General features: G+C 32.8%; 2 protein-coding genes across 3 annotated transcripts; one reads left to right on the top strand and one right to left on the bottom strand.

Annotated features, from left to right (window-relative positions):
- The first annotated feature begins 12258 nt into the window (after positions 1-12258).
- Positions 12259-19340, top strand: LOC130947428 (glutathione reductase, cytosolic-like). Its single transcript, XM_057876127.1, has 17 exons — positions 12259-12520; positions 12854-13031; positions 13585-13649; positions 13905-13974; positions 14585-14656; positions 15323-15526; positions 15912-15985; positions 16073-16156; positions 16358-16445; positions 16565-16646; positions 16864-16937; positions 17573-17680; positions 17814-17878; positions 17977-18090; positions 18599-18698; positions 18833-18886; positions 19064-19340. Exons 2-17 carry the CDS (start codon positions 12888-12890, stop codon positions 19157-19159), a joined length of 1494 nt encoding a protein of 497 aa, XP_057732110.1. The 5' UTR covers positions 12259-12520; positions 12854-12887; the 3' UTR covers positions 19160-19340.
- A 457-nt stretch (positions 19341-19797) lies between these two features.
- LOC130947429 (protein disulfide isomerase pTAC5, chloroplastic) lies at positions 19798-22914 on the bottom strand. 2 transcript variants are annotated; one of them, XM_057876129.1, is made up of 7 exons: positions 22203-22914; positions 21970-22065; positions 21477-21605; positions 21036-21276; positions 20384-20421; positions 20194-20289; positions 19798-20030 (listed from the first exon to the last, which is right to left on the bottom strand). In XM_057876129.1, exons 1-6 carry the CDS (start codon positions 22803-22805, stop codon positions 20194-20196), a joined length of 1203 nt encoding a protein of 400 aa, XP_057732112.1. In that variant the 5' UTR covers positions 22806-22914; the 3' UTR covers positions 19798-20030. The 2 variants fall into 2 exon arrangements, with proteins under 2 accessions (XP_057732112.1, XP_057732111.1); XM_057876128.1 differs by lacking the exon at positions 19798-20030 and having other exon boundaries at positions 20054-20289.
- Positions 22915-23178: the final 264 nt, after the last annotated feature.

Below are 23178 nucleotides of genomic sequence, written 5' to 3'. Positions count from 1 at the left end.
GTGTTCTAAGTTTGTCTGGTGTGTTTGGTGTTCGTTCTTGGCGTCTGTCATTGTGACCATCTAAAGCTGGTCGAGCTTTGCTTATGTATTTGTCCAGGTGTCCTTGCCTCGCTAGTCTTTCCAGGAGGTCCTTGGCAATGACACATTCGTTGGTTGTATGCCCGAACTTCTGGTGAAAGGTACAGTGTTTCGATTTGTTGACGAACCTCTGGTCTTGGGATGAGCCGGCCCGGCTTGGTGGTTTGATGAGCTTGTTATGTAATATTTCTTTCAAGATGTCCTCCCTTCTTGTGTTAAATCTCGTGTATGAGTCAAACTTCGGGGTTAACTTGAAAGGCCTCTTGGAGTCCCTTGTTTGAGATTTGTCCTCCTCTTTTCGGGGCGGTTGTTTCTCGTTCCTTCGAGTTTCACACAGCTCCTCAATTTCAATATGCCCTGTTGCTTTGTCTCGAAATTCTTCCAACGTCTTTGGCTTTGCGACGGCTATGGCCTCTTAGAACTTCCCAGGTCGGAGGCCGCTCTTCAGGGCGTGGAGCTGTACTTCAGGATTGAGGTCGGGGATTTGCATGGCAGCTGTTGTGAAGCGCGTCATGTAATCTTTCAGGCTCTCGTGTTATCCTTGTCTGATCGTGCTAAGGTAGTCCGAGTCCCTTACATAGATCTTTGAGGCTGCAAACTGATTGATGAACAACTTAGAGAAGTCGTCAAAGCTGGTTATTGACCCTGCAGGCAAATTAGAGAACCATAATAACGCGACACCATCTAAAAAGGTGGAAAAAGATCGGCACAGAATGAAATCAGAGTCACTGTTCAGGAATATCATAGATTCAAATTTCGTAACGTGAACTTTAGGATCTCCGATCCCTTTGTACGGTGCCAGGGTCATAGGAAGTGTGAAATTTTGAGGCATTTTAAAACTCATAATCTCTTCAGAAAAAGGGTTAGCGCGTTGTCTCCCTGTTTTCGGGGGTGTTTCCCCTGTTTTTGCATTGGATTCTGACTGATGTTCTTCGTGCTGTTCGGTATTTGCTCCTTTGTTGACATTCTTCCTTTCGCCACCATTTTGTAGTGTGGCTAACAGTTCGGCCATGCACTGATTCTCTGTGAGCAAAACGGCGTTGGCCGCCATAAGATCAGCATTGGTATGAGAATATGGTTGGGTATCCGACTGATCCGTCATGCTTCGGTTTCTGAAATGAAAGCAGAGCACGAGGTGTGTGAAATAGTGTTATTACTGGAAAGAGAGGAAAAAAAAGAAGGGGGTTAATTATACTCGGCCCCACGGTGGGCGCCAAATGTTCCTTGCGGGATAAAGCTTCTGAGGTGTGGTCGGTTACGAGCTCCGTCGGAGACCCGGAAGCGCTTTCCTTGGAACTGAAGACCTCGACGTGGGACCTGCAAAAAGGACTCCGACGCCCAAGTTAGTGCTCGGTAATATATACTTCAACAAGTAAAAGTAAAAATAAGGAATCAGTAGGGTTTGATGCTATGGTGTTATTTTCCTCAATAGCTTATGATCACTGTTGCTGTTTTTATTGCCCCAGACGAGGTTTGCTCGTCTGTTTAAATAGACTGCGTAGTGGAGGAATGTGGACGTTTGAGTAGTGTTCGGCTTTTTAGGGTTTGTTACCGGGAATCAATGTATGGGTTAAGTGTGAGATTCTTGGCACTTGAGACGTGTTTGACCTGTTCTCAATTGTGAGATTGTTAGTTGAGGATATCGTAAGGTACATGTGTGTTGTGATATTTAGGATTTGGAGTTGTCCAATCTAGTTGACCCAAAAAAAAAAAAATTAGGACATTTTCCAATTTATTCATTATAATTTCATCAACTTAAAACCATCTATGCAATATTAAAAAATTGTGTACAGAAATAATCACAACCACAAAAACTGTATCTTCTTGTCTGATCCTTAAAAAACCCGGTTATTCTTTCTCTCGATAGACAAATCAATGGGGTGGAAGTAACGATTTGACGCTAAAAGAAGCGTTAAAACAGACATACAGTAGTGATGTGATTAATTAAACTTTTAAGTTATAATAAGACAAGACTGCTATTTAAATAAGAGTCGTGTAGGCAATTTGAATTATAAAACTAATGGTATAATGATAATGAGGAGTGTTTTTTCAAAAGAAAAAAAAAATGAGGAGTGGGGATAGACAGAGAAGAGTACTACACTGCTACTAACCCCCACTAAGATTCGTGAATTAAGTAGTGCATTGGTTAGAGCTTGATTTAGAGCTTTGTTTTAGAGAAACTTTTCAGAAGTGGTGCTTTTTTTCTTCGGAGTCCGAAAATTTCATACACTGGCACAACTCACAACTAAAAAGGAGTGTTGCGGGTATTGATGTACATGATTCGGTCCAACTTGAAAATTCGGTTCGGATTCAAACATTTTTTGAATTAATTTGGTGTAATTTCATTGAATTTATGATAGAATAGATGCCTCAAAAATAGATTTGGTTATTATTTGGATTTGAGTTTGGATTAAGGTGAATCTAGTTTCACTCAACTCTTTGTACATTTAAGAAAATTAAAAAAGGTATATATATTTTAAATTAATTCCAATGTTATGTTATATTAATTATAAATTTATTATTTTATTTTTAGGGGGATGCTACGGTAAAGATGCCATTTTCATCTTTTCGTAAAGACGTTTTCATTTTGTGGTTGTTATTGATTTAAAAGCGTATCACTAAAAGTGTTGCTTAAAGAGAAAGTGTTACCCTTAATTGTTAACTTGGCTCTGATACCAATTTTTTAATGTCGACTTTTCTTTTAATTTCTTTTTCGAAATTTCTATTAACTCTTCATATTTTACTTTTATAATTTGTATAGATTCAATTGGTGGTGCTTTATTTAAAGGATTTTGATAAAAATAATTTGCAAATTCATAATCTAAAGTATTGATCATTTCTACTATTTCTCTTGAATTTATTACTAATCCTTGATGTATATTTATAATTTTGATTTATAACTTTTCAATCTTGTTTTAGTTTATAATATTCTTTTTTTGCATGGATTATTGTATATAAAATCTTTTATCTGTTTGTCTTTTTCTTTAATATAATTTCTCAAATCCTCAATAACTTCTTTTATTTCTACACTTTCTCTTGTTTCTAAATATCTGTTTAATTTTTCAATTTTATTCTCCATTTTTTCTTTCAACATCTTTAATTCTTTTAAGTCATAATATGGTTTTCCAGGCATTTATAAATTTTTTAAGTTTAATTCCAACTTGTTTATATTTATTCTTATTTCTATCCTTTTATTATAAGATCATCAATTTCAATCTGAAGATTATTTAATTCCTTTTTATACTCCTTTATTTTACTTTTTAATTTTCTCGCCCTTTTTCTTTTTATTTTATTTTCTGGTTTTTCAATCTTTTTATGCTTCATTATTTATTTTAAAATTTCTGCAAACTCTATCATCGATTCATCACTATTTTCTAGAGATTCTATTAATTTTTCTAGCTCTTCAACTTCTCTTTTCAACTTGTCATAGATTATTTTTAGGGCTTCAAATGATCTTTGATTTATTTCAGAAAACTGTAAATAATTCAAACGATTTTCTCTTTCAAAGAGCTCTTGTTTCTTGTCTTGATAAGTTACATATATTTCTTCTTTATTTATTGTCATAATTTAGTGTTTAGGGTTTCATTTAATTTTTCGACCTTTTTTGTTAGTTCTTTTATTTCAGAATTTTCTTCTTTAATTTTTAACTTAGATAAACTTAAAGGGCTATTAATTTTAGATTCTCTTATTTGAAAATTCGATGAAACTAATTTTCCTGATGTTTCTTTTAATAATAGAACTGGGTTTTCAATAGCTTTATATTTTGGTATTTCTGTTTTTACAATTTTCTGGAACAATTCATCAACATAAATTCTTTCTCTGTTTTTAAATATTATACTATGATGGCTATTTGTTAAAGCATAATTTATTGCATATGTAATTGAAAATGGTTCATCATCTTGTTCCATTAGATTCTTTTTGTGAAATTTATAAGCCAAACTTATAGATCTTCCAAGATTTTCAGTTGATAAAGGTATAGCGTATCCAAGATGGGCATTGAATTTAACATTTACGTTTGCCAAGTTTCCATGAACAATTCCAATTATTTGATCTATTGGGTCATCCGTATTTCTTTTGTCACAGATTGTTAAGCTTATTGGTGAATTAATTCCTTTCATATATGTAGATTTGATTAAGACTTGTATAGTACTAATATGAATCCATCCAATTTTAGATCTTTTTTGTTGATCCTTAATTTTCTCAATCTGTTTACTCAATTCTTCATCATTTATCAAAACTATTTCAAGTTCTCCATTGGCGGATTTTATCTTTATAGGGGCTTCAAGTTGAATTTTTTCATAGTATATTATATTTTTTCTATTAAAAACTTCTTTTAAAAGATTTTGTTTATTAAAATTTTCATTTGATTTGAGATTTAATTCTGTTTTTAGAACAGCCTGTTTTTCATTATCTAATAAGGCAGATAATCTATAATAATCAGATTCTTCCGTTAATTCTAAGATTTCTAAATAATTCATAACTAAGAGATTAGGATAAAGGCGTACCTTTCTGGAGAAAAACTTCCTTTATTTAGTATATTTTACATAAGATGTTTTTATCTCCAGAGGGGAGATTATAGATATTAACTCCAGAGGGGAGTTTAAAACTATTTTTTTTCTAAGGGAATTCTTTTGTCAGACTACAGAATCGCCTCGGCAGCTTCCTCCTTGCTCTCCTAGCATATGAGTACTCTTAGCCTTCTGCTTTCTATTTTCTGATACTCCTACAATTGCCTAACCAATCTATTTATAATGGTTGGGTCTGATAGACAATTTCCATCCTTACCCTTCTTATGACGTCATTGCTTACGTCATTGTTCATTATCTTGCACCAGCTACATCGTTGGTGCTCTATGACCTAAGCGCTTACGTCATTATGCAATAATGTTGAGGGATTCTCCAGATGCGCTGTCTCCTTCTTTTATCATGTGGGTGGATGCGCTGTCTTCTTCTTTTATCATGTGGGTGGATCCCATTTCATTATTGCTTTCTTCAGATATTTCTGAGACACACAGCTGGCACTTGTGGTCTTCTCTGTCTTTTATCAAATAGCAGAGATTCCTTTTTATCCATTCAGGGAGCTTTTCTAAAAGTCCGGATAGATTGTAGAATACAGATTCAAATTCCACCAAAAGTCTCATCTCTCTTTCTTCAATTTCATTTCTTTTACTGGACACAAGCAAAGTATTTCTGCTTTTATAATTAATTCTTGTGTGAGATTCCCTTGTTATCTTTTGAGTTCTTCCAAAGACCCTTGCTAATGTGCTGGCTAGCCTTCCTTTATGACTGTAAACTGTTAAATCTTGAATCTGATCAATTGGTTGAAAATTTCCTGGGAAGACGGACATGAATATTACTTGGTGTGCTGGAACCAAGCATTCTTCTTCTTCATTAAAAATAGGTTGACTGTTTATAAATTTTAGGGATATATCCCTTGGATTTACATTGTCAATCATATTTTTAAATCTCTTTATTGCATCAACGAATCCTGCAGGAAACTCACTAATAATTTTTATATCATTAAAAATTAAAATTGTATCAATTAATCCATACTGAAAAAACTGATAGGTGTCAGATGGGGAAGCATCTGGAAATATAACCAGCTTTGTTAGCTGTTCTTTGGCAATAGGATAATATCCCAAAATTGCCCTTTTTTCTTCAGTCCAATTCAGGACTATGTTAAGGGTTTCTCTGAGATTTGATCTACAGACCCTTCTTTTCCTTGATTTCAGCCCTTGTAGGAATGTTTCTTATTATCCCTGTTCTCTGGGTTTGAATTGGAGCTTTATCTGCTCTTTTTCGGGTTTGCTCTGGATGAAGAGCTTCTTATTCCCTGAAGGATTCCTTTGCCTCTTCCAGTGTTAAAAACCATCCTTTATGAATTATCCTTGATTGATGTGTAAATGGTGCTGCTTTTTCCCAGGCATCATATACTCCTTTCATGGGGCCATTATAAATTACATAATATTTTTTATCTTGGGTGGATTTTTTAATAATTTCAGCAATTGTTTTATTTTCTGAAATTTTTCTTCACCTGATTTGTCCACCATGCTTAGCTGGCTGAACTCTGATGGTTTTGGTTGTTGTGTCGATTTCATTGCTTCGATTGCCTTCTTGAGGGATTGGATCTGTGTCCTTATTTGCTGACAATGCTTGCATTTTTTGAGTTCTTGCTCATATTTTTGAATTTCTTGATCTAATGCGTTGTAGACGAACTCCATTCTCTTGTTAATGTATCTGCAATAATATTTTTGTCACCCTTAATATATTCAATTTTTATTGGATATTGTAACAAAAATAATTTCCATCTTACCAGTCGTCCATGATTATAATCAACTTTTAAATTATATATGATGATTGGATTTTTGACGGTTTAGAATTTCACAAATGAAATCTCGTTGAAGTATAGTCTCTAAACCAACAATAATCCTTTCATGCAAAAATTTGTTTGTCACAAGTACAAACCCCTAAAATCTATAAACCGAAGTATTTAAACCTCGGGTCGTTCTCCCTAGGATTTACAATAAAGTGTCTTGTTATTGGTTATGAGTTATATTTGGGGTTTTTGAGATTTTATACAAGAAATATAAATGGCAAAGGAAATAAACTAATAACTAACAAAGCTCTTGGCGAGATATGAGAACTAGAAGTCCTATCCTAGTTATCCTCCTCAATTGTGATGAGAATTGTTCATTGCTCCCACTTAGTTAACCTCTAACCATGGAGGAAAGTCAAGTGGATGAATCAATTTGATTCCTCAAGTCCTAATCAACTCCTAGAGGAATGACTAGCTTTAGAGGCATTCAAATCAATTAGCAATCCCTAATTATCAATCAACAAAAGAATTAGATAACTCAAGAGTCACTAATCACTCTACCAAAGCCAAGAGGGATAAAATCTATACTAAAATCCAACCAAGCATTTCATCAAACACTTGGAAGGCACAAAAGAAAAGTATAGTAAATCACAACAAGAATGAATTCTAACTACAATTGAATACAAAGAATTAACAACAACAATCAAGGAAATCACAATTATCATGAATTACCTCAAATTGCATTATTGAAAGAAAACAAATGAACAACAATCTATCCAAAACAAAATGAAGAATTACAATTATTAAAGCATCTAACTAGAAAGAGGAAGAGGAGAAGATTAAGATTTGATAAAGAAGAAGTGAATTAAAGCATGAATTAAACGTAGATCTAAGAAGAGAGATTAACCTAAACCTAATCCTAATTCTAGAGAGAAGTGAGAGCTTCTCTCTCTAAAACTAACTAATCCTAATTATGCTATATGATAGATTGACGCCTTCCCCTCAATCCTTGATCCTTTTATTCCTTTCTATCAGTAATTGGCGCCAAAATGGGTTCAGAAACCCTTCCAAATCACCAGGCACGTGTTGCTTTAATGAAGTCATGTGCGGGCTTCGACGCGCGCATCCCTGGTCGATTCTGTAATGTGCCCGCGGGCGCCTTGTGCGCGTGCGCGTGCTTGGCCGAGATCAATTCTTTGTCTTTTGTGCTTCTCTCCACTTGCATGCTTCCTTCCTTGCTCCTTTGATCCATGTCTAGCCTATTTCAACCTGAGATTACTAGCAAACACATCAAGGCATCTTATGGAATCAAAGAGGAATTAGAATTCATCAAAACAAGGCTTAAAAGGCATGTTTTTACACTTAAGCACAAATACGGGAGAGATTACAAAACCATGCTGATTCATAGGTTAAATGCGAGAAAAGGTCATCAAAATACTCTAAATTCAATACAAGATAAACCCTAAAAATGGGGTTTATCAATATCGTATGAAACCTGTTAGGTAACTTGAATCTGTCCTTAATGTAAATTCTCTGGGTAGTAAATCAATTTTCCATTTCTTAAGAGATTTAATTGCTGCTAGAGTTTTCTTTTCATGAGTGGTATATCTCTGTTCTGTTGGAGTAAAAGTCCCTGAAATATACCTGCAAAGTAGTTCCTTTGGGGAATATTTAGAATCTAGTGATTCTTTTTCTTGTTCCAAACTATTTATAGCTTTCTTAGCTTTTAGACATCCTGACCAGGTTATGTCTGAAGCATCTGTTTCTACTATTAAGTAGTCATTTTCTTCTGGAATATAAAGTTCTGGAAGTTTTTCACATAATTCTTTAACTCTTTGAATTTGCATACTATCTTTTTCATCCCATTTCCATTCTTTTTTAGTACTTATTTTTGGAAATAAGCTTTTAGTGTATTCTGTTATATTCTTTAAAAATCCTTGATCAGAAATATAATTTATACACCCTAAAAATCTTTGTAATTGTTTTCTATCTTCTATTTTATTAGGAAATAAATTTACCTTTTCTAAAACATTTGGTTGAAGTTTTAGTTTTCCTTGAGTGGATAGAATTAATCCAAAAAACTCTATTTCTTGTTTTGCTATTCTTGCTTTCTTTTTGCTAAGAACTAATCCTTTTTCTTTACATCTTTCTAAAACTATTAATAATTTTTGAAGATGATCTTCTTTATCCTGTTTTGTAAAAATTAGTATATCATCAATGTATACTAAAACAAATTCATTTAACTCTTTTAGATTTTCTTCCATAAATCTTTGATAAATACCTGGGGCTTGTTTTAATCCGAATGGTAATACATTCCATTCATAGAGCAACACACTTGTTGATTCTTTTGTTGGGCAAGTAAAAGCAGTTAATTTCTTTGTTTCTTCGTCTAAACGAAGTTGCCAATATCTTGATTTTGCATCAAGAGATGAAAACCAAGTTGCTCCTTTGATTTTTTCTAAAATAGAATCTTTTCTTGGAAGTTTACGAGCATCACCAATAGTTGCTTCATTCATCTTCTTATAGTTAATAACCATTCTTCGTTTTCCCCTTTTAATTTCATTATTATTTTCGACATAAAAGGCCGGAGCCGCATGAGGACTTCTACTTAATCTTATAATTCCTTTTTCCAAAAGATCTCTACATTCTAATGAGAACTCTTCTCTATCTCTTGCAGAATAAGGAATTTTATTTGGAACATTTATCTCTTTTGTAGGATCTTTTAATTTAATGCTTACTAATTCGTTATTTGTATTTTTAATATCTAAAGGATTTTTAGCACAAATTTCATCCAAAAGTTCTTCTATCTTTATTTCAAGATTATTTTTTGGAATATTTATCTGAAAGTATAAATTTAAATAACATGTCTCTAATATAGAAAATATTTTGAATTTTAAGATCTTATCTATAGTAGTAGTTGGTATTTTTATACGTTTTGATTTTTGATTTACTGAAGAATCTTGTAGAGCTTTTAAAACTATATATGTTAATTCTTGAATGAATGGATGATATAGCTTTAAAAAGTTATTTCCTATGATAAAATCCATTCCAGAATCTAACATATATATATAGATGGAATGATGAACCTATAATTTTGAATAAAAATTTCAGCCATCTCTGCTTTTTGGTCAATTTTATGTATTGATTTGTCAGCTATTCTAACTCTTAATGGTTTCTTTAATTTTTTCCAATCAAGTTTTATATTTGTACTAGCAAAGCATTGTGTTGCTCCAGTATCTATGAAAGCATTTATAAACTTTTTTGTTATTTTTATAGTAATAAACGTGGCATTATTACTCAGTCTCTGAGTCTGTTTCTGAGACATATTCAAAAATATAGTCTAAGTTATCATCAGATTCTTCTAATGGTTCCATGAAACAAGACTTAGCAATTTCTATTTGTTTGGTAAGATCTTTTTTATCCTTCTTTTTTGGACATTTATTTGCATAGTGTCCTTCTTCTTGGCAATACCAACACTTATAATTTTCTTTTTTATTTGGGCAATAGTCATTTTTTTGTCTTTTGTTTTTATTGTTATTTCTTTTTCTAAAATACCTCTTTTTTCTCCAGTTTGGATAGTATTTTCTTTTTCTAAATTGATATTTTCTTTTTCTTTGAAAATTTTTATTAAAACCATATTTTTGGGGTATCTCTTCATTATCCTGACAGCAAATTCTAATTATATTTGTAAATCTTTTTTGAGTCGCTTCTTGCATACAACGTTCTTTTATTTCCTCTCTTATTGCAGAGGTTGCTCCACCAAAATTATTTTCAATTGTCCCTCTATTTATTTCTCTTATAAATCTCCCTATTATAAATTCATTAGCAAGATATGGAAGTTTTGTTATATACATACTAAGATAATGATTTTTATCTTCTTCTTTTAATTTGTAATAATGTATTCTATATTCACATATATAAGACTCTACATTACATAAATCATATATCTGAATATTAGCTAAATAGTTTTTTGCTTCTTGATATTCTTTATCATAGACTTCTTGTCTATGATCTATAATATTTTTTCCAAAAAATTCCTTATATAGAATCATCATTATATGTAATATCTTATCATAAGCTGTTGTTTTTGTTGCTAATTCTTCTATTATTTGGTTTTCTATTGATGTCATATAATCTCTTATAGTTTCTTTAGTATGAAACCTTATGTAATTTCAAATATCTCTTCCAGACAATTCACTAAGTTTTGGATTAGTAAAGGCTTCTAATAAGAAGGACTTCAACCAATTTTCGAAAATTTCTTTTTCATTCTTTTTACAGTCTAAATCGAGCATTCTTTCTCCTTCCATTTTCTGGATTTTAGGAACATATTTTGATGGTATTTTTGTATATTTTGAATCTTTATTTATAAACCCTTTTTTAAAAGCATAATTATCAAAACCTGTTTCCCATTTAAATTGGGATTGATTATCATTAGATGTTCCAGCTTCATTTTTTACTTGTATTGGAATTGTTGGTTCTTCGTCACTTGAATAATCTAGGATGTGTTCTTCATTTTCTATATTTTCAGAATTTACTAATTCTTCTTCTATTTGAAATCCTTGTTCCGTAATATTATTTTCTTGAGCCATTTTTAATTGTTTAAAGAGCATTGTAACTTCTTCTAATTTTTCTTCAATATTTATAATTTCAATGGTGGTTTTACTTTTAAATCTGTTATGTTGATTATATTTTGAAAATTTTCTTCTTTGGGATTCTCTTTTTCCTTATTTCTTTGAAATTTTATTGATACTAATATTTTTTCAAGCATATCTACTATAGAATTTAATTGTGGGTTAAAAGTATGATAAAGATGTGGGGAATCATTTCCATGATAACATTTTTTTGAAATTCCGTGTGGAAAATAAGTTTTTTCAGGTTTTTGAAGTCCTTCAATAAAACTTATAGTAAAATAAAGATTTTGAGAAAAATCATTTTGTATTGATTTTAAGAATTCGATGTCATTACAATTAACATTAGTTAAAATCATTAATTTTTGATCTATTAATTTTGATAATTTAATTATTTCTTCTCTTAAATCTTCTAATTTACTTTTTTCCATTAGGTGACGCTTTTCTTTGTGAAGAGTTACTGTTTTAAGTAAAAAGTGTGGCTTTAGAATGTATGGTTTAGGCTTTGCCACGTAGGCGTCTTTACCATAAAGTCATTTTTGGGATCTTTATTTAAGTGGTGCCTTTATTTTTAATTACATTTGTTGAATTAGAAAATAGATAAAAAAATATGAAATTAAAATTTATGGACAAATTCAAATTTAAATATAGAAAAGGTAATAATTTTCTTATTATTAAATTTATCATTTTTATTATATATAAATTTTATTATCTTGATTAAAAAATCATTAAATTCTTGTTTTCTTATTTTACTAACCTCTTCATTTAAAAAAAATTTAATTCTACAATAATATCATAAGTTATGAATATATTTTTTATTTACTTTTAATTTGTTATTTATGAAAAATATAAACAAGAATATCCAATTACGTATTATTATATTATTAAAATTAATTAATTTTTATATTTTATTATTTTAATAACCATTCGAAAGAATATTTTATTGTTGATAATATTTTTAATACATTGAAAATATATATATTCTTAATAATTTTTAGTAAGATTTTTATGGTGTTTATATAATTATATTAACAAGAGCAGAGGAAAACAGCAAATTGAAGGGAAGATAAGGAGGCTGAAGCAAATTTTGATTGCAAATGATTCCATGTTTTGAGTTTTGACATTCACAATAGAGACGTGATTGACTAACCATTCTCATGCATCTGAACGTGAACATGCCAATTGTTAATAAACCTTTTTTTTTTCTTTTTCCCATTTTCCTTGTTTTTCGTATTAGAACTTTAGAAGTAGAAGTGGAACTCTTTTGACCATTCGCGCCAACCTCGTCCTTTTTTCTTATTTATAAAATTTTTTATATTTATTTTATAGTTAGCAATCGGCATTCGGCAATATCATCATCTCCGTCATCGCATTTAATTCAATTCAATTCAATTTCATATATATCTCTCTCTCTGATTGGATCTATATTCATTTTTTATTTTCTTCCCTTTCTCTTTCTCTTCTGAGCTACGTTCTGCACTGAACTAATCAAAACACAGGTAACAGAATCTTCCATTCCAGTTCACGCTTCAATCACTCTCTTATTTCGATTTCTCGTGTTTTCCTCTGATGAATTCTCACACACATACACATATCGCAATAACTTCTTCTCTCTTTTCCTGATGAATTAGTTATGAACTTATGATGTTTATATATGCGATGAACTTTGCTGTTATTTGATCGTGTCGAAGTTTGAATTTTCGTTCCATATCACTCTGTGCAACCGATTATCAGTGTTTGATTTGTTAGTTGCTTTAATTTATATATATTTTTGTGTGCGAATGAATGAATTGATGATGACGAGGGAGATATACCTGTATGTGTTTATGTAGATTCAGTTTCCGACTTTGTACCTAAGCAATTGAGATGGAAAGTAGGAAGATGCTTAGCGAGGCTGAGACTAATAAATCTGCGGATCAAGTGGCCAGTTTTGACTTTGACTTGTTCGTTATTGGTGGTGGAAGTGGTGGCGTTCGTGCCGCTAGGTTCTCAGCTAATTTTGGAGCTAAGGTATCAAATTTACTGACATAACACCGTTTTTATACTGAAACAATTTGTAATTAAGTGACAAATACCTATATGCTCTCAAATAATATTTAATCTGTATTCCAAAATCGTTTACTCTTTTTTTTTTTATTATTATTATTCAACTTTTAACTATTTGTACATGAAACTTAGTAATCGTGAAGTTCTTAGGTGATAGTAAATTATCAATTTGAAGATGTGTAAAATCACGTTTCTTTGTGAGTCAACACTAAAATAGGGAATGCAATTTTGTAAGTGGTCGAGAAGCATATCCGAAGTGCTGCTCTCATGAGTTATGACCACTCAAGAATTTATCTTTTGATGAATGTAATCTAGTGTATGAGAGTCTTGACATTAACAACAGATTTTAAGTTGTGAAGTTTTTCAGCTTGGAACATGGATGTATTTAGTAACAGGGAATAGTAAAATTGGAGACATATAATGCTAGTAGAATTCTAGTTTATCCTCCCTTTCGACCTCCATATTCTTCTTCTTTTATTGGATCATCTAATAATATTCTAAAACTTGCTTTAAAAAGGTTGGAATTTGTGAGCTTCCGTATCATCCAATTAGCTCGGACAAGCATGGAGGCTTTGGTGGAACGTAAGTTCATTATAAGCTTGTACATTCTGTGCTAACATCTACATTAGCTCCAAGCAGTTACTTTTACGGTTATTTTTTATTTTGCGCCTTCTTTAAGCTGCATTCGTAGATATACATTAATTTGGCTTTATGCTTCCGTTGTGTTATTGTCCCTCATTCTCCTTGCTGCTCAATAATATCACTTCAAGTACTGAGCAGTTCTTCAAAAATCTTATAATTTTTAAGTAATTAATTATTTTATTTTTCATTTCAAAGGTGTGTGATTCGTGGTTGTGTTCCCAAAAAGATTTTAGTCTATGGAGGAACTTTTGGAGGTGATCTTGAGGTTAGTATTCGATAATCGATATAAAGCTTATAATGCCAGCCATTATGTAGACCGATTGACATACTTTGCTCAATTGGTGTGTCTTTTCTTGCTGATTAAAGTTGATCTTTTGGAACTAAATGGAAAACAGTACAATTTGGTGGACAGAAGAGTATTTGATAATCGAATTAGAAAACAACTCATATTTTATAATTAGTATAACTATTAATTTGATAGCAGCAAGCAACCAAAATTATTCAGTTATTAACAAATAAACAGAAGGTTTTCTGTTACCTGTGAATAACTCTAGGAAGTCTAGGTTTAAGTTCAGCCCTATATATTCTTCTAAGCTTTTGCAGGACTTCTTACACTAGGTTCATAAGATTAGATAAGATCTGTTGCTGTTCTGTACGATTGGTTCAATTTCTCATGAAATATGCGATGCAAACGGAATCCATATTTGATTTTCTCTAGTTGATCTATCAGAGTGTGTGTGTATGTGTGTGTGTGTGTGTACACCGCTATACTCAATTCATCAGTAGATAATTCTTATTTCAGACTTTCAGTACTTCCTGTATCTTCATTTTTTTGTTCACCTGTTATAACGATTTAAGAAATTTGACTGTTGTAGGATGCCAGAAATTTTGGTTGGGAATTAAGTGAGAAAATTGATTTCAACTGGAAGAAGCTCTTGCAAAAGAAGGTATTTCAAGTATCTTATGATTTTATTTGAGTAGAATTTTTAATCTTCTATTCATGTTATTTGTAGTTACTTCTACCAAAATTAGAAATATATTAATTGTTTTCTGTGAAGATGTTATTATCAAATCAAAATACGCAAGTGAAATTTCACAAAAAGATTAAAAATTATAAGGAGGGATAATAACTTAACATCGGTATATCATTCCACCTTATTCTGTAATTGTATTATCTACAAAATAGTGCCAGTAAAGTGTTGAACAAGGAAACTATTTCAAGATATTATATCATCCAGGTTCTGACTGGCCTTTTTCTGATTATATGTATAAAGTTGTCAACTTACATTTATTTTAACTTCCGACGAAATGTAATTGGAAAATTTGGTTCTTATATTGACTTTTATGAGACTGGCCAATTGAGATGAGAGATTAGCATATCTCTTTTATGTTATGTATTGCTTGATATCGCTGTACCTAAGAACCTTTATGAGGTGAACCTTTTATTATCTTTGCTTTTCTGGATGCTGATTTGTTTATAAAATCTTAATGTTTGTCCTCCTAACTATGCTTATATGCGGAAGCATAAAGGAATCTACTAATTACCGGAGAAATTTAGAAACTGTTTATCTATCTGTCGCTCAATATTCAAAAATTGTGTTGCAAAACTGCAGACAGACGAAATAAGCAGATTAAATGGAGTATACAAGCGGTTGTTATCCAGTGCTGGAGTTAAAACATTTGAAGGCCAGGGAAAGATAACGGGTCCAAATGAAGTTGAGGTGACCCAAATTGATGGCACAAAGTTGTCCTATACAGCGAAGCACATACTGATTGCAACTGGTAGCAGGGCCCAATTCCCAAATATTCCTGGACAGGTGAGTTTGTCTCTTTCAGAATACCGCTGCAAAATGGTGCAACCAAGGTGCAGTTGTTTACCAATCTATCTGATTATCATAGGCATATACCTTTGATCTTGTGATACCTATATTATGAAGTATTACTTAATAAGCTACTTACTTTAAAACGTGATACTTGTGAATTTCTACGTGCAAATCTGTTTTAGCTAAGTTTGAATATTTAAATTTCCTTATTGAAGGAAAGTATCTCTCTGAAAATTTTATTTGTCTTGTTTTATCATTCCAAAGCTGAAAGATGGGAATGACAAAAAACTTGTCAGGTTTGTTTTGTTTAGAGGGATGCATAATGCTTAATGTGGAATGCGCCAACTAATATGAATGTCGTGACTTTTTGTATATACAGGAGCTCGGTATAACATCTGATGAGGCATTAAGTTTGGAGGAAATTCCAAAGCGGGTGGTAGTTCATGGCGCTGGGTCTGTGTCTCTATCTTCTTAAGATGTAAATATCGGTTAACCTGCATACCGTGTTACTATGATTAATTTGTGCTATGTTGTTTTCAGTTATATTGCAGTTGAGTTTGCATCCATATGGCGCGGGATGGGTTCCGAAGTCCATCTAGTCTACAGGAAGGAACTTCCGTTGAGGTTGGACTATAAGGCTCTTATTTTATTAAACTTCATTATTGTGAAATCTTCTAGACAGAGGGGGAAAAAAATGGAAAGACAAGCTATGGGTATACACTAAGTGAAAATAAGACCAAACATATAGCTTCCAAATTGTGTTAGCTTGAATTCTTGCTCTGTATGTTTTTGCATACTCGCATTCTGAATAATGTTTTTTCGCAGAGGTTTTGATGATGAAATGAGAGCAGTGGTTGCAAAAAATCTTGAAGGCAGGGGGATTGTTTTACACCCGTCGACAAATTTGGCTCAGGTATTCCCTTTTGGGAATTTGCAACTCATGTTGAAGTAACTTCTAAGAAGTATAAATTATTTTTTCATCCCTGTCTTCAAGACTTCTCTGATTGCAAATTCGATACACTTATTTTCTAGTTGATCAAAACGGAGGATGGTATTAAAGTCATCACAGACCATGGTGAGGAGCTGATGGCCGATACTGTACTATTTGCCACTGGTAAGGATACATACTAATTCTCAAATGATGAAGAGCCGGACAAGTTAGTATATACATATTGTGCAACAACAAATGCCATAGGGCTCAAATGTCAAATCAGTTATTCTGTCTTTAAGTTAGTCACTCGGTTCAGCAATATACTAATTTAAGTGATAAATAATGCTTTCTGCAAGCAATTTTTTCTTGTGGTATTTAAGTGTTCTTTTGTTGGCTACAGGTAGGGCTCCTAATTCCAAGAGGTTAAATTTAGAAGCTGTAGGTGTGCAAGTTGACAAGATTGGAGCCATCAAGGTTTGCAGCTTTATCTTTCTATCTTTTGTTAATATCTTGAAAGTTGAACTTCAACTATGTTTTTCAGGTTGAAATGAGCTGAGAATGAGTGCCATCCATATGTTATGCCAGTATCTGTAATATGTTAATTCATTTCTTTTTATTTTGGGTTAAAAAAAATATGAATCCAGTTTGATTATGTATTACTAATGATCTCCAAACTTAAGTATGATATTTTCTATTGGAATTGTGTTTTGCAACAAGGAAATACAGTGAATAAAGCTAAAAATCCCGTAAGATTATTATAACGTTGATTAGATGCTGCTCTAGTTTGTCGTTAACTCCGGATAAATTATATTTATAAGGAATTTGTAAATCTAGTCTACATACATATGAAGTATAAGACAGACCCATGTCTGCTCTATCTTATATTGTTATACATACAGAACATACACATTACAGAGAAGTTAAGGTCCAAATTATCTAGTATTTTGCTTTGTATGTTCTAGTATTTATTTTATTTCTTCACCCCCATCAATTCCATGATCTTCATGTTATGCAATGCTTTTGTGAGTGGATGATTAGTAAATAGGTAAATAATGATTGCGATATTCATATAACTTATACATTTTCTGTGTTTTTAATTTTTTTTCCAGGTTGATGAATACTCACGCACTAATGTACCTAGCATATGGGCAATTGGTGATGTGACGAATCGAATGAATCTTACTCCGGTGGCCTTGATGGAAGGCACATACTTTGCAGTAAGTGTTCCTCTTGCTGAAGTAATATCCCCTTTCATTTGTTTTTTCGTTTTAAATTTGGTGTTTGTCTGTGTCACCAATTACACCAACATAGTGAGGTATAGTATATCAATTTATTTGCTACTCTATGCAGAATACGGTATTTGGTAACAGACCATCGAAGCCAGACTACAGTAATATCCCCTGTGCAGTGTTCTGGTATGATTTTCTATCTCCTTACTTCTCAGTGTTACTCTTTTTTCATTTTCAATTATTCTATCGGCTGAATATTTCACTAACACATTTTTCTTCTGCAGTAATCCACCACTTTCTTGTGTTGGTCTCAGCGAGGAGCAGGCAATAAAGCAAGCAAATGGAGATGTGTTGGTTTTCACATCATCCTTTAATCCTATGAAAAACACCATCTCCGGGTATGTGTAGACTGTGCATGTGTAGTGATTATAGAGTTTTCAGCCATTTGTCATTTATTGAAGAGCAATGACTTACAGAATTCATGATAGCCCGATCCTTGGAACTCTTTTTTTCATATCGTGTTTTCCTTAATAGTTACAAAATATGTTATTTTGTGTCTTATTTTCAAAGCTTTGTGAAGGAAATGGTAAAAACAATTTTACCTTGATTCAAGTATTTATATATCAATACATTGAATAGGAGCCTGAATGAAAATTAACATGAAGTCAGAATGAAATTCGAAAATTATATCAGACACCCCATGTTGATTTACATAGAACCACCGCATTTGGAAATCGCTATCAATCTATTTTAAATGGAAAAAAAAAAAAGAAAAAGAAAAAGCCCTGGCTAGTCGTGAGCTTTTTTCTGAGTTCGAGCTCTTCAATATTGGATATTTTTCTTACATCCTTTGTCTATGTGTATCCTTTTCATAATCATCTCAAAATGCTTAAAATTTTGAAATAGGCGACAAGAAAAAACTGTTATGAAGCTGCTTGTGGATGCTGCGACAGATAAGGTCCTTGGAGCATCCATGTGTGGACCAGATGCACCTGAAATCATGCAGGTATCTATCTATCCATCTTAATGCCCTCACACAGGCTGTTAGCTATGAAGAAATCCTTGGCTATCTGATAAAATTTCATTTCCTCATGATGGTTTATAGTTATGATTCCTGATATGCATTTTGATGATCAATAGGGTATTGCTATTGCCCTGAAATGCGGTGCTACAAAGGCTCAATTTGACACCACAGTAAGTTCAGATCTTCATGAATCTTGTATTATTTTTGTTAATATTTTCTTAGGTACTAGTGGCTTTAATGATATTGCCACTCCTAAACGCATTTACTAACACATTTCAAATAGTTGTGCAAGTTCCATTTATAAATATATATTTCTCTAATTGCGTGACTTGACTTTTTTACTCTAGGTGGGAATACACCCATCTTCTGCAGAAGAATTCGTTACCATGAGGTCCGTGACAAGGCGCATCCCTGTTGGTACCACACCTAAGACAAACCTATGAACTATGCCAAGTTTGAACTTTAATTTATTTCCCTCCCTTAGAATTACTTGTATTATTTTATATATTAAATATCTATCTTAAATGTACCAATATGGAGGTTCTTTGTTATCATTTAGTATCTGTAAAATGCATTTCATTAAAAGTTTCACATGAGAGCTGCTCAATTCACTGCCTTTTCGTCTTTGATGCGTTCTCTTAGTCATTTTTTTCACTATGGTCCTGCTAAATTTGCAGAGTCCCCTTCCTTATGAGTGGCTATGACAAATAGGATTTTTTATTTAAATAAATAAAATAAATTTAATAATTATCAAAATAAAAAATATTTATCGAAATAAATACTCATCTCTTATCTCGTTTACACTAGATAATTTTGCATATATTTCGTTTACACTATAAACGAAATACATGCAAAATTATCTCGTAAACGAAATAAGAGAAAAATATTCATTTCGATAAATATTTTTTAAATTATTTATTTCGATAATTATTATAATTAATTTATTATTAAAATAAAAAATCCATGACAAATATTGTTCGTTTGACGATAACTGACATTAAGAGTATATGAAATAAGACATTATATTATATTATATAGTACTCCAAAACTATGAAACATTTAATTCTATTATCCACGTCGCGTCTTACCTGTCTCGTATCCTATCATTTCTTCATAGACTTGAAAATAAATTCAATAAGTCTCCTTGTGAAAAATCTTCAAATTAACAGAGCGTTACGCAATTTTGTTTTTGTGATAAAAAATATATTAAGTCTGTAGCAAACGCAGTTCGTACATGGGAGGAAGAGGAATTGTAGGCTTCCGACAGCAATAAAATTGTTGGCCTCTGTAAAGCTTCAGTAAGCTCCAAAGCCCCTAATCATTTTTTATATTCAACTTATTTAACTTTTCACTCCAAGGTTGTTTTGTATTAAATAGTTTTATCTGTTTGAAGAAAATCTCAGAACACAAAATTCGTAATGCACTGATATTGATAATCATATACATGTTTGAAATCATAAGGAAATGTATGGCATACCTATACCCTAGCTTTCCCTCCACAAATATCACATATAGTATACCCTAGGCCTTCACAATATGGACATTTTGCATCCTCATCTACCCATTCCAAAAACTGCATTGAGGGATTCATTGGTGAGTTCAAAGCTTTGTTCAACACAAGAAAATTACAAAATAAAGCTTTCTTGGAAATAAACAATATTACTTACTTGAGGTTCAACATTTGGCTCACCACTTCCATCACACTCTGCCAAAAAGGAAATGGAAAACTGAGTGGAGATAAGTAGGATATTTTCAGAGTTGATCATGAATAGTAATTTAAGTAGACAGTGTTATCATAACTCATAAGCAAGTCAAAAAGCAATGATTTTCCTTGTAATGGTTATTATAAGAGACCTGAATGAAGTTTAATAGTATCAGTTAAACTAACATGAAATAGAATATTTTCTCACCAAAATTATTTATAATAAAAGAGTATTAATCAAAGAAGTTAAATAAACAAACATTAGTATGAACAGGGCAAAAATAAAATATCTTCTCACTTCAAAGCAAAACAAAAATCTCAATATTAATTACTCCCATTATTATTGTCCTTTTAACAATCTCAATAATTTTTTTTCAAGTAATCTAAGCACAATAGCAAGTGATAGCTCTAAGGAATATTTTCTACTTGATACTAGAAATGAAACTATCCATCATGTATCCTGCAAAATCAGGCAGCTAAGAAATGGAATGGTGTTTTATAGAAGTTACTTGTGTACTACTTCTATTCCAAATGAATTATGAAAGCTCTTGAAACAAATTTCCTTGGAATTAAGAGTTCCTGAAGAGACTAATTGGTAGTCACTGGACCGTACATACCTGTACATAACAAACGGCCTTCCCCACGACATTGAAGGCATTTGGTTGTTCCATCCTTCTTCTTGCTCTTATCAAGTCCATCACTTGAGGTGAGTCTTGAGGGTTCTTCCCACCGATTCTCTCCAAGAAGAAAAACTCCCCGACGGGTGGCTTCTATTTCTGTGTCACCTTTCTTCACAACTTTCTGCTGAACTTCTGAAATTTCTGTCACAGAAGCAACCACAGCTCCATTTTCCCCTTCCTAGAACACATGGAGAATAGAAATTCAATTCAAAACCATTTTTATATTTTCTCTCATCATTATTTTATACATATATAACCAATCGTATGAGTGAAGAGCATTTAAGCTCTATCAGAAACCAAGTTTTCAGACAGAAATTTAATAAAAGCAACATAGAAGATTAACGTAAACAAGAAGCTACAAATTAATAACCAGCATACATGCGATGAAACACTAGTGGATTTTCTGTTTTCATTGGCATTGCCTGAATCCTTGGTTTGTATCTCCAAATAAAGCCTTTCAAGAAGTTCAGATGTCATAACACCATCCTCAGAGGCACCTAATGCAGCCTGTCAATAAAATGTCATTACCCTTATATGAAAAAAACCCATGAAAAACAAGTCAACAGGGCGTGATATACAGAAAAACAGTTTTTGAAAGTGAGCTTTGAAACAATAGTTGAGTTGTCCACGAGACCACAAGGTCACTGAGTTCAAATCAGGTTTAGAGGCCTACGTTCCTACATAACATATAATGCTGGATGCTTTGCACCAAGCTGTCTTTTAACTCTTTTAGTACAATAAGTTTATAACAAAAATACAATAATCTTCTCTCAGCAATTTCACATAAAAAAAACTTTATGCAAAATAATATTAATAACAAGTTAACAACACCATTAACGATTTTTTTTAAATAGAAAAATGGGGGACTAACTTGCCAAGTCTTGACAGCTCGTTCAGTGCCACTGGAGAAGCTGGAAAACTCCATGTCCTCCTCGCCTGAGTAAAATCCTAATTTCAGCAACGCTTCCTATCATTATTTCATTCCACACAAAATAAATAAATAAATAAATAATCACAAAAACACCAATTCCCAGCACAAACAAGTAAAGAGGGAATTAATAACAATAATTGTAATAATGACAATAATAGAAAATTGCAACAAACCTGCATCTCTCGAACTTGTTCTCCTTCGGAACCCATCCGCAGAGTGATCCTCTTCTCAACCTTAGCAGCAGCGTCCTCAATAAGCACAACCTCCTTTTCATGCTCAAGAACCTCTTCTTCTTCTTTTTCTGCATCGAGTTCCTCCTTCTTCTTCTCGACCAGTACCAGCCTCTGCTGCTGCGAATTCGATCCACTCTCCAAAACAAGGTTCTTATCCTTCAAAGCTTGCAACAGCGCTGCCACATTCGGAACCGCCTCCGAAGAAGAAACCTCCTGCGCCAGAAGCCGTCGCTCCAGGGCCTGAACCTGCATCCTGAGCTCGGCAATCTCCCGGAGCAGAGCGTCCCGCTCACGCGCCCAACGCTGCTCCTCCCGGAGCCAGCGCTGCTCTTCGCGGATCCAACGCTTCTCCTCGCGGAGCCAGCGCTGCTCCTCGCGGTCGGAACTGGAAGGAGAAGAGGTGGAGCAGCGGCATGTGAGGGACGAGAAGTTGTTGGAGGGAAGAAGGAGGAGTAGAGTGGGGGATTTAGGAGAGAAGAGCGGGGAGTGGCTTTTGGTGGTTAGGGAGAGAGGGGGAAGAGGTAGGGAGGCAGAAGAAGACATTGATGAGAAAGAGAGTATGCTTTGAGTGTGGTTGCCATGGATGCTCCCGTAATAGTGATGGGTAAGAGGAACTCAGGAACGAAGATATTTTCGTTGCTAATTGCGATTACTCTATTATCTCCAGCACAAGGCGCTTTTCAAAGAATTGGTACTCACAGAATTTAAAACTAGACACTTTAGTTTCCAACTAAAATTAATTACTCGATTGATTCCTAATAATTAATTCTGTCGGTTATTTAGGTTCTTTACTTCGTTAATTCTAACGGATGATAAAATAGTCTCTGACAACTCTAATGGAGGACAAAATAGTCCTTGAAAACTCTAATAAGGGATAAAATGATCCATAACTCCTTTATTCGAAAACGACACTGTT

The sequence above is a fragment of the Arachis stenosperma genome, chromosome 9, assembly GCF_014773155.1.
Source record: "Arachis stenosperma cultivar V10309 chromosome 9, arast.V10309.gnm1.PFL2, whole genome shotgun sequence".
Classification (NCBI taxonomy): Eukaryota; Viridiplantae; Streptophyta; class Magnoliopsida; order Fabales; family Fabaceae; genus Arachis; species Arachis stenosperma.
The sequence above is the reverse complement of the archived record's forward strand: the minus strand, read 5'-3'. Positions and strand labels throughout refer to the sequence as shown.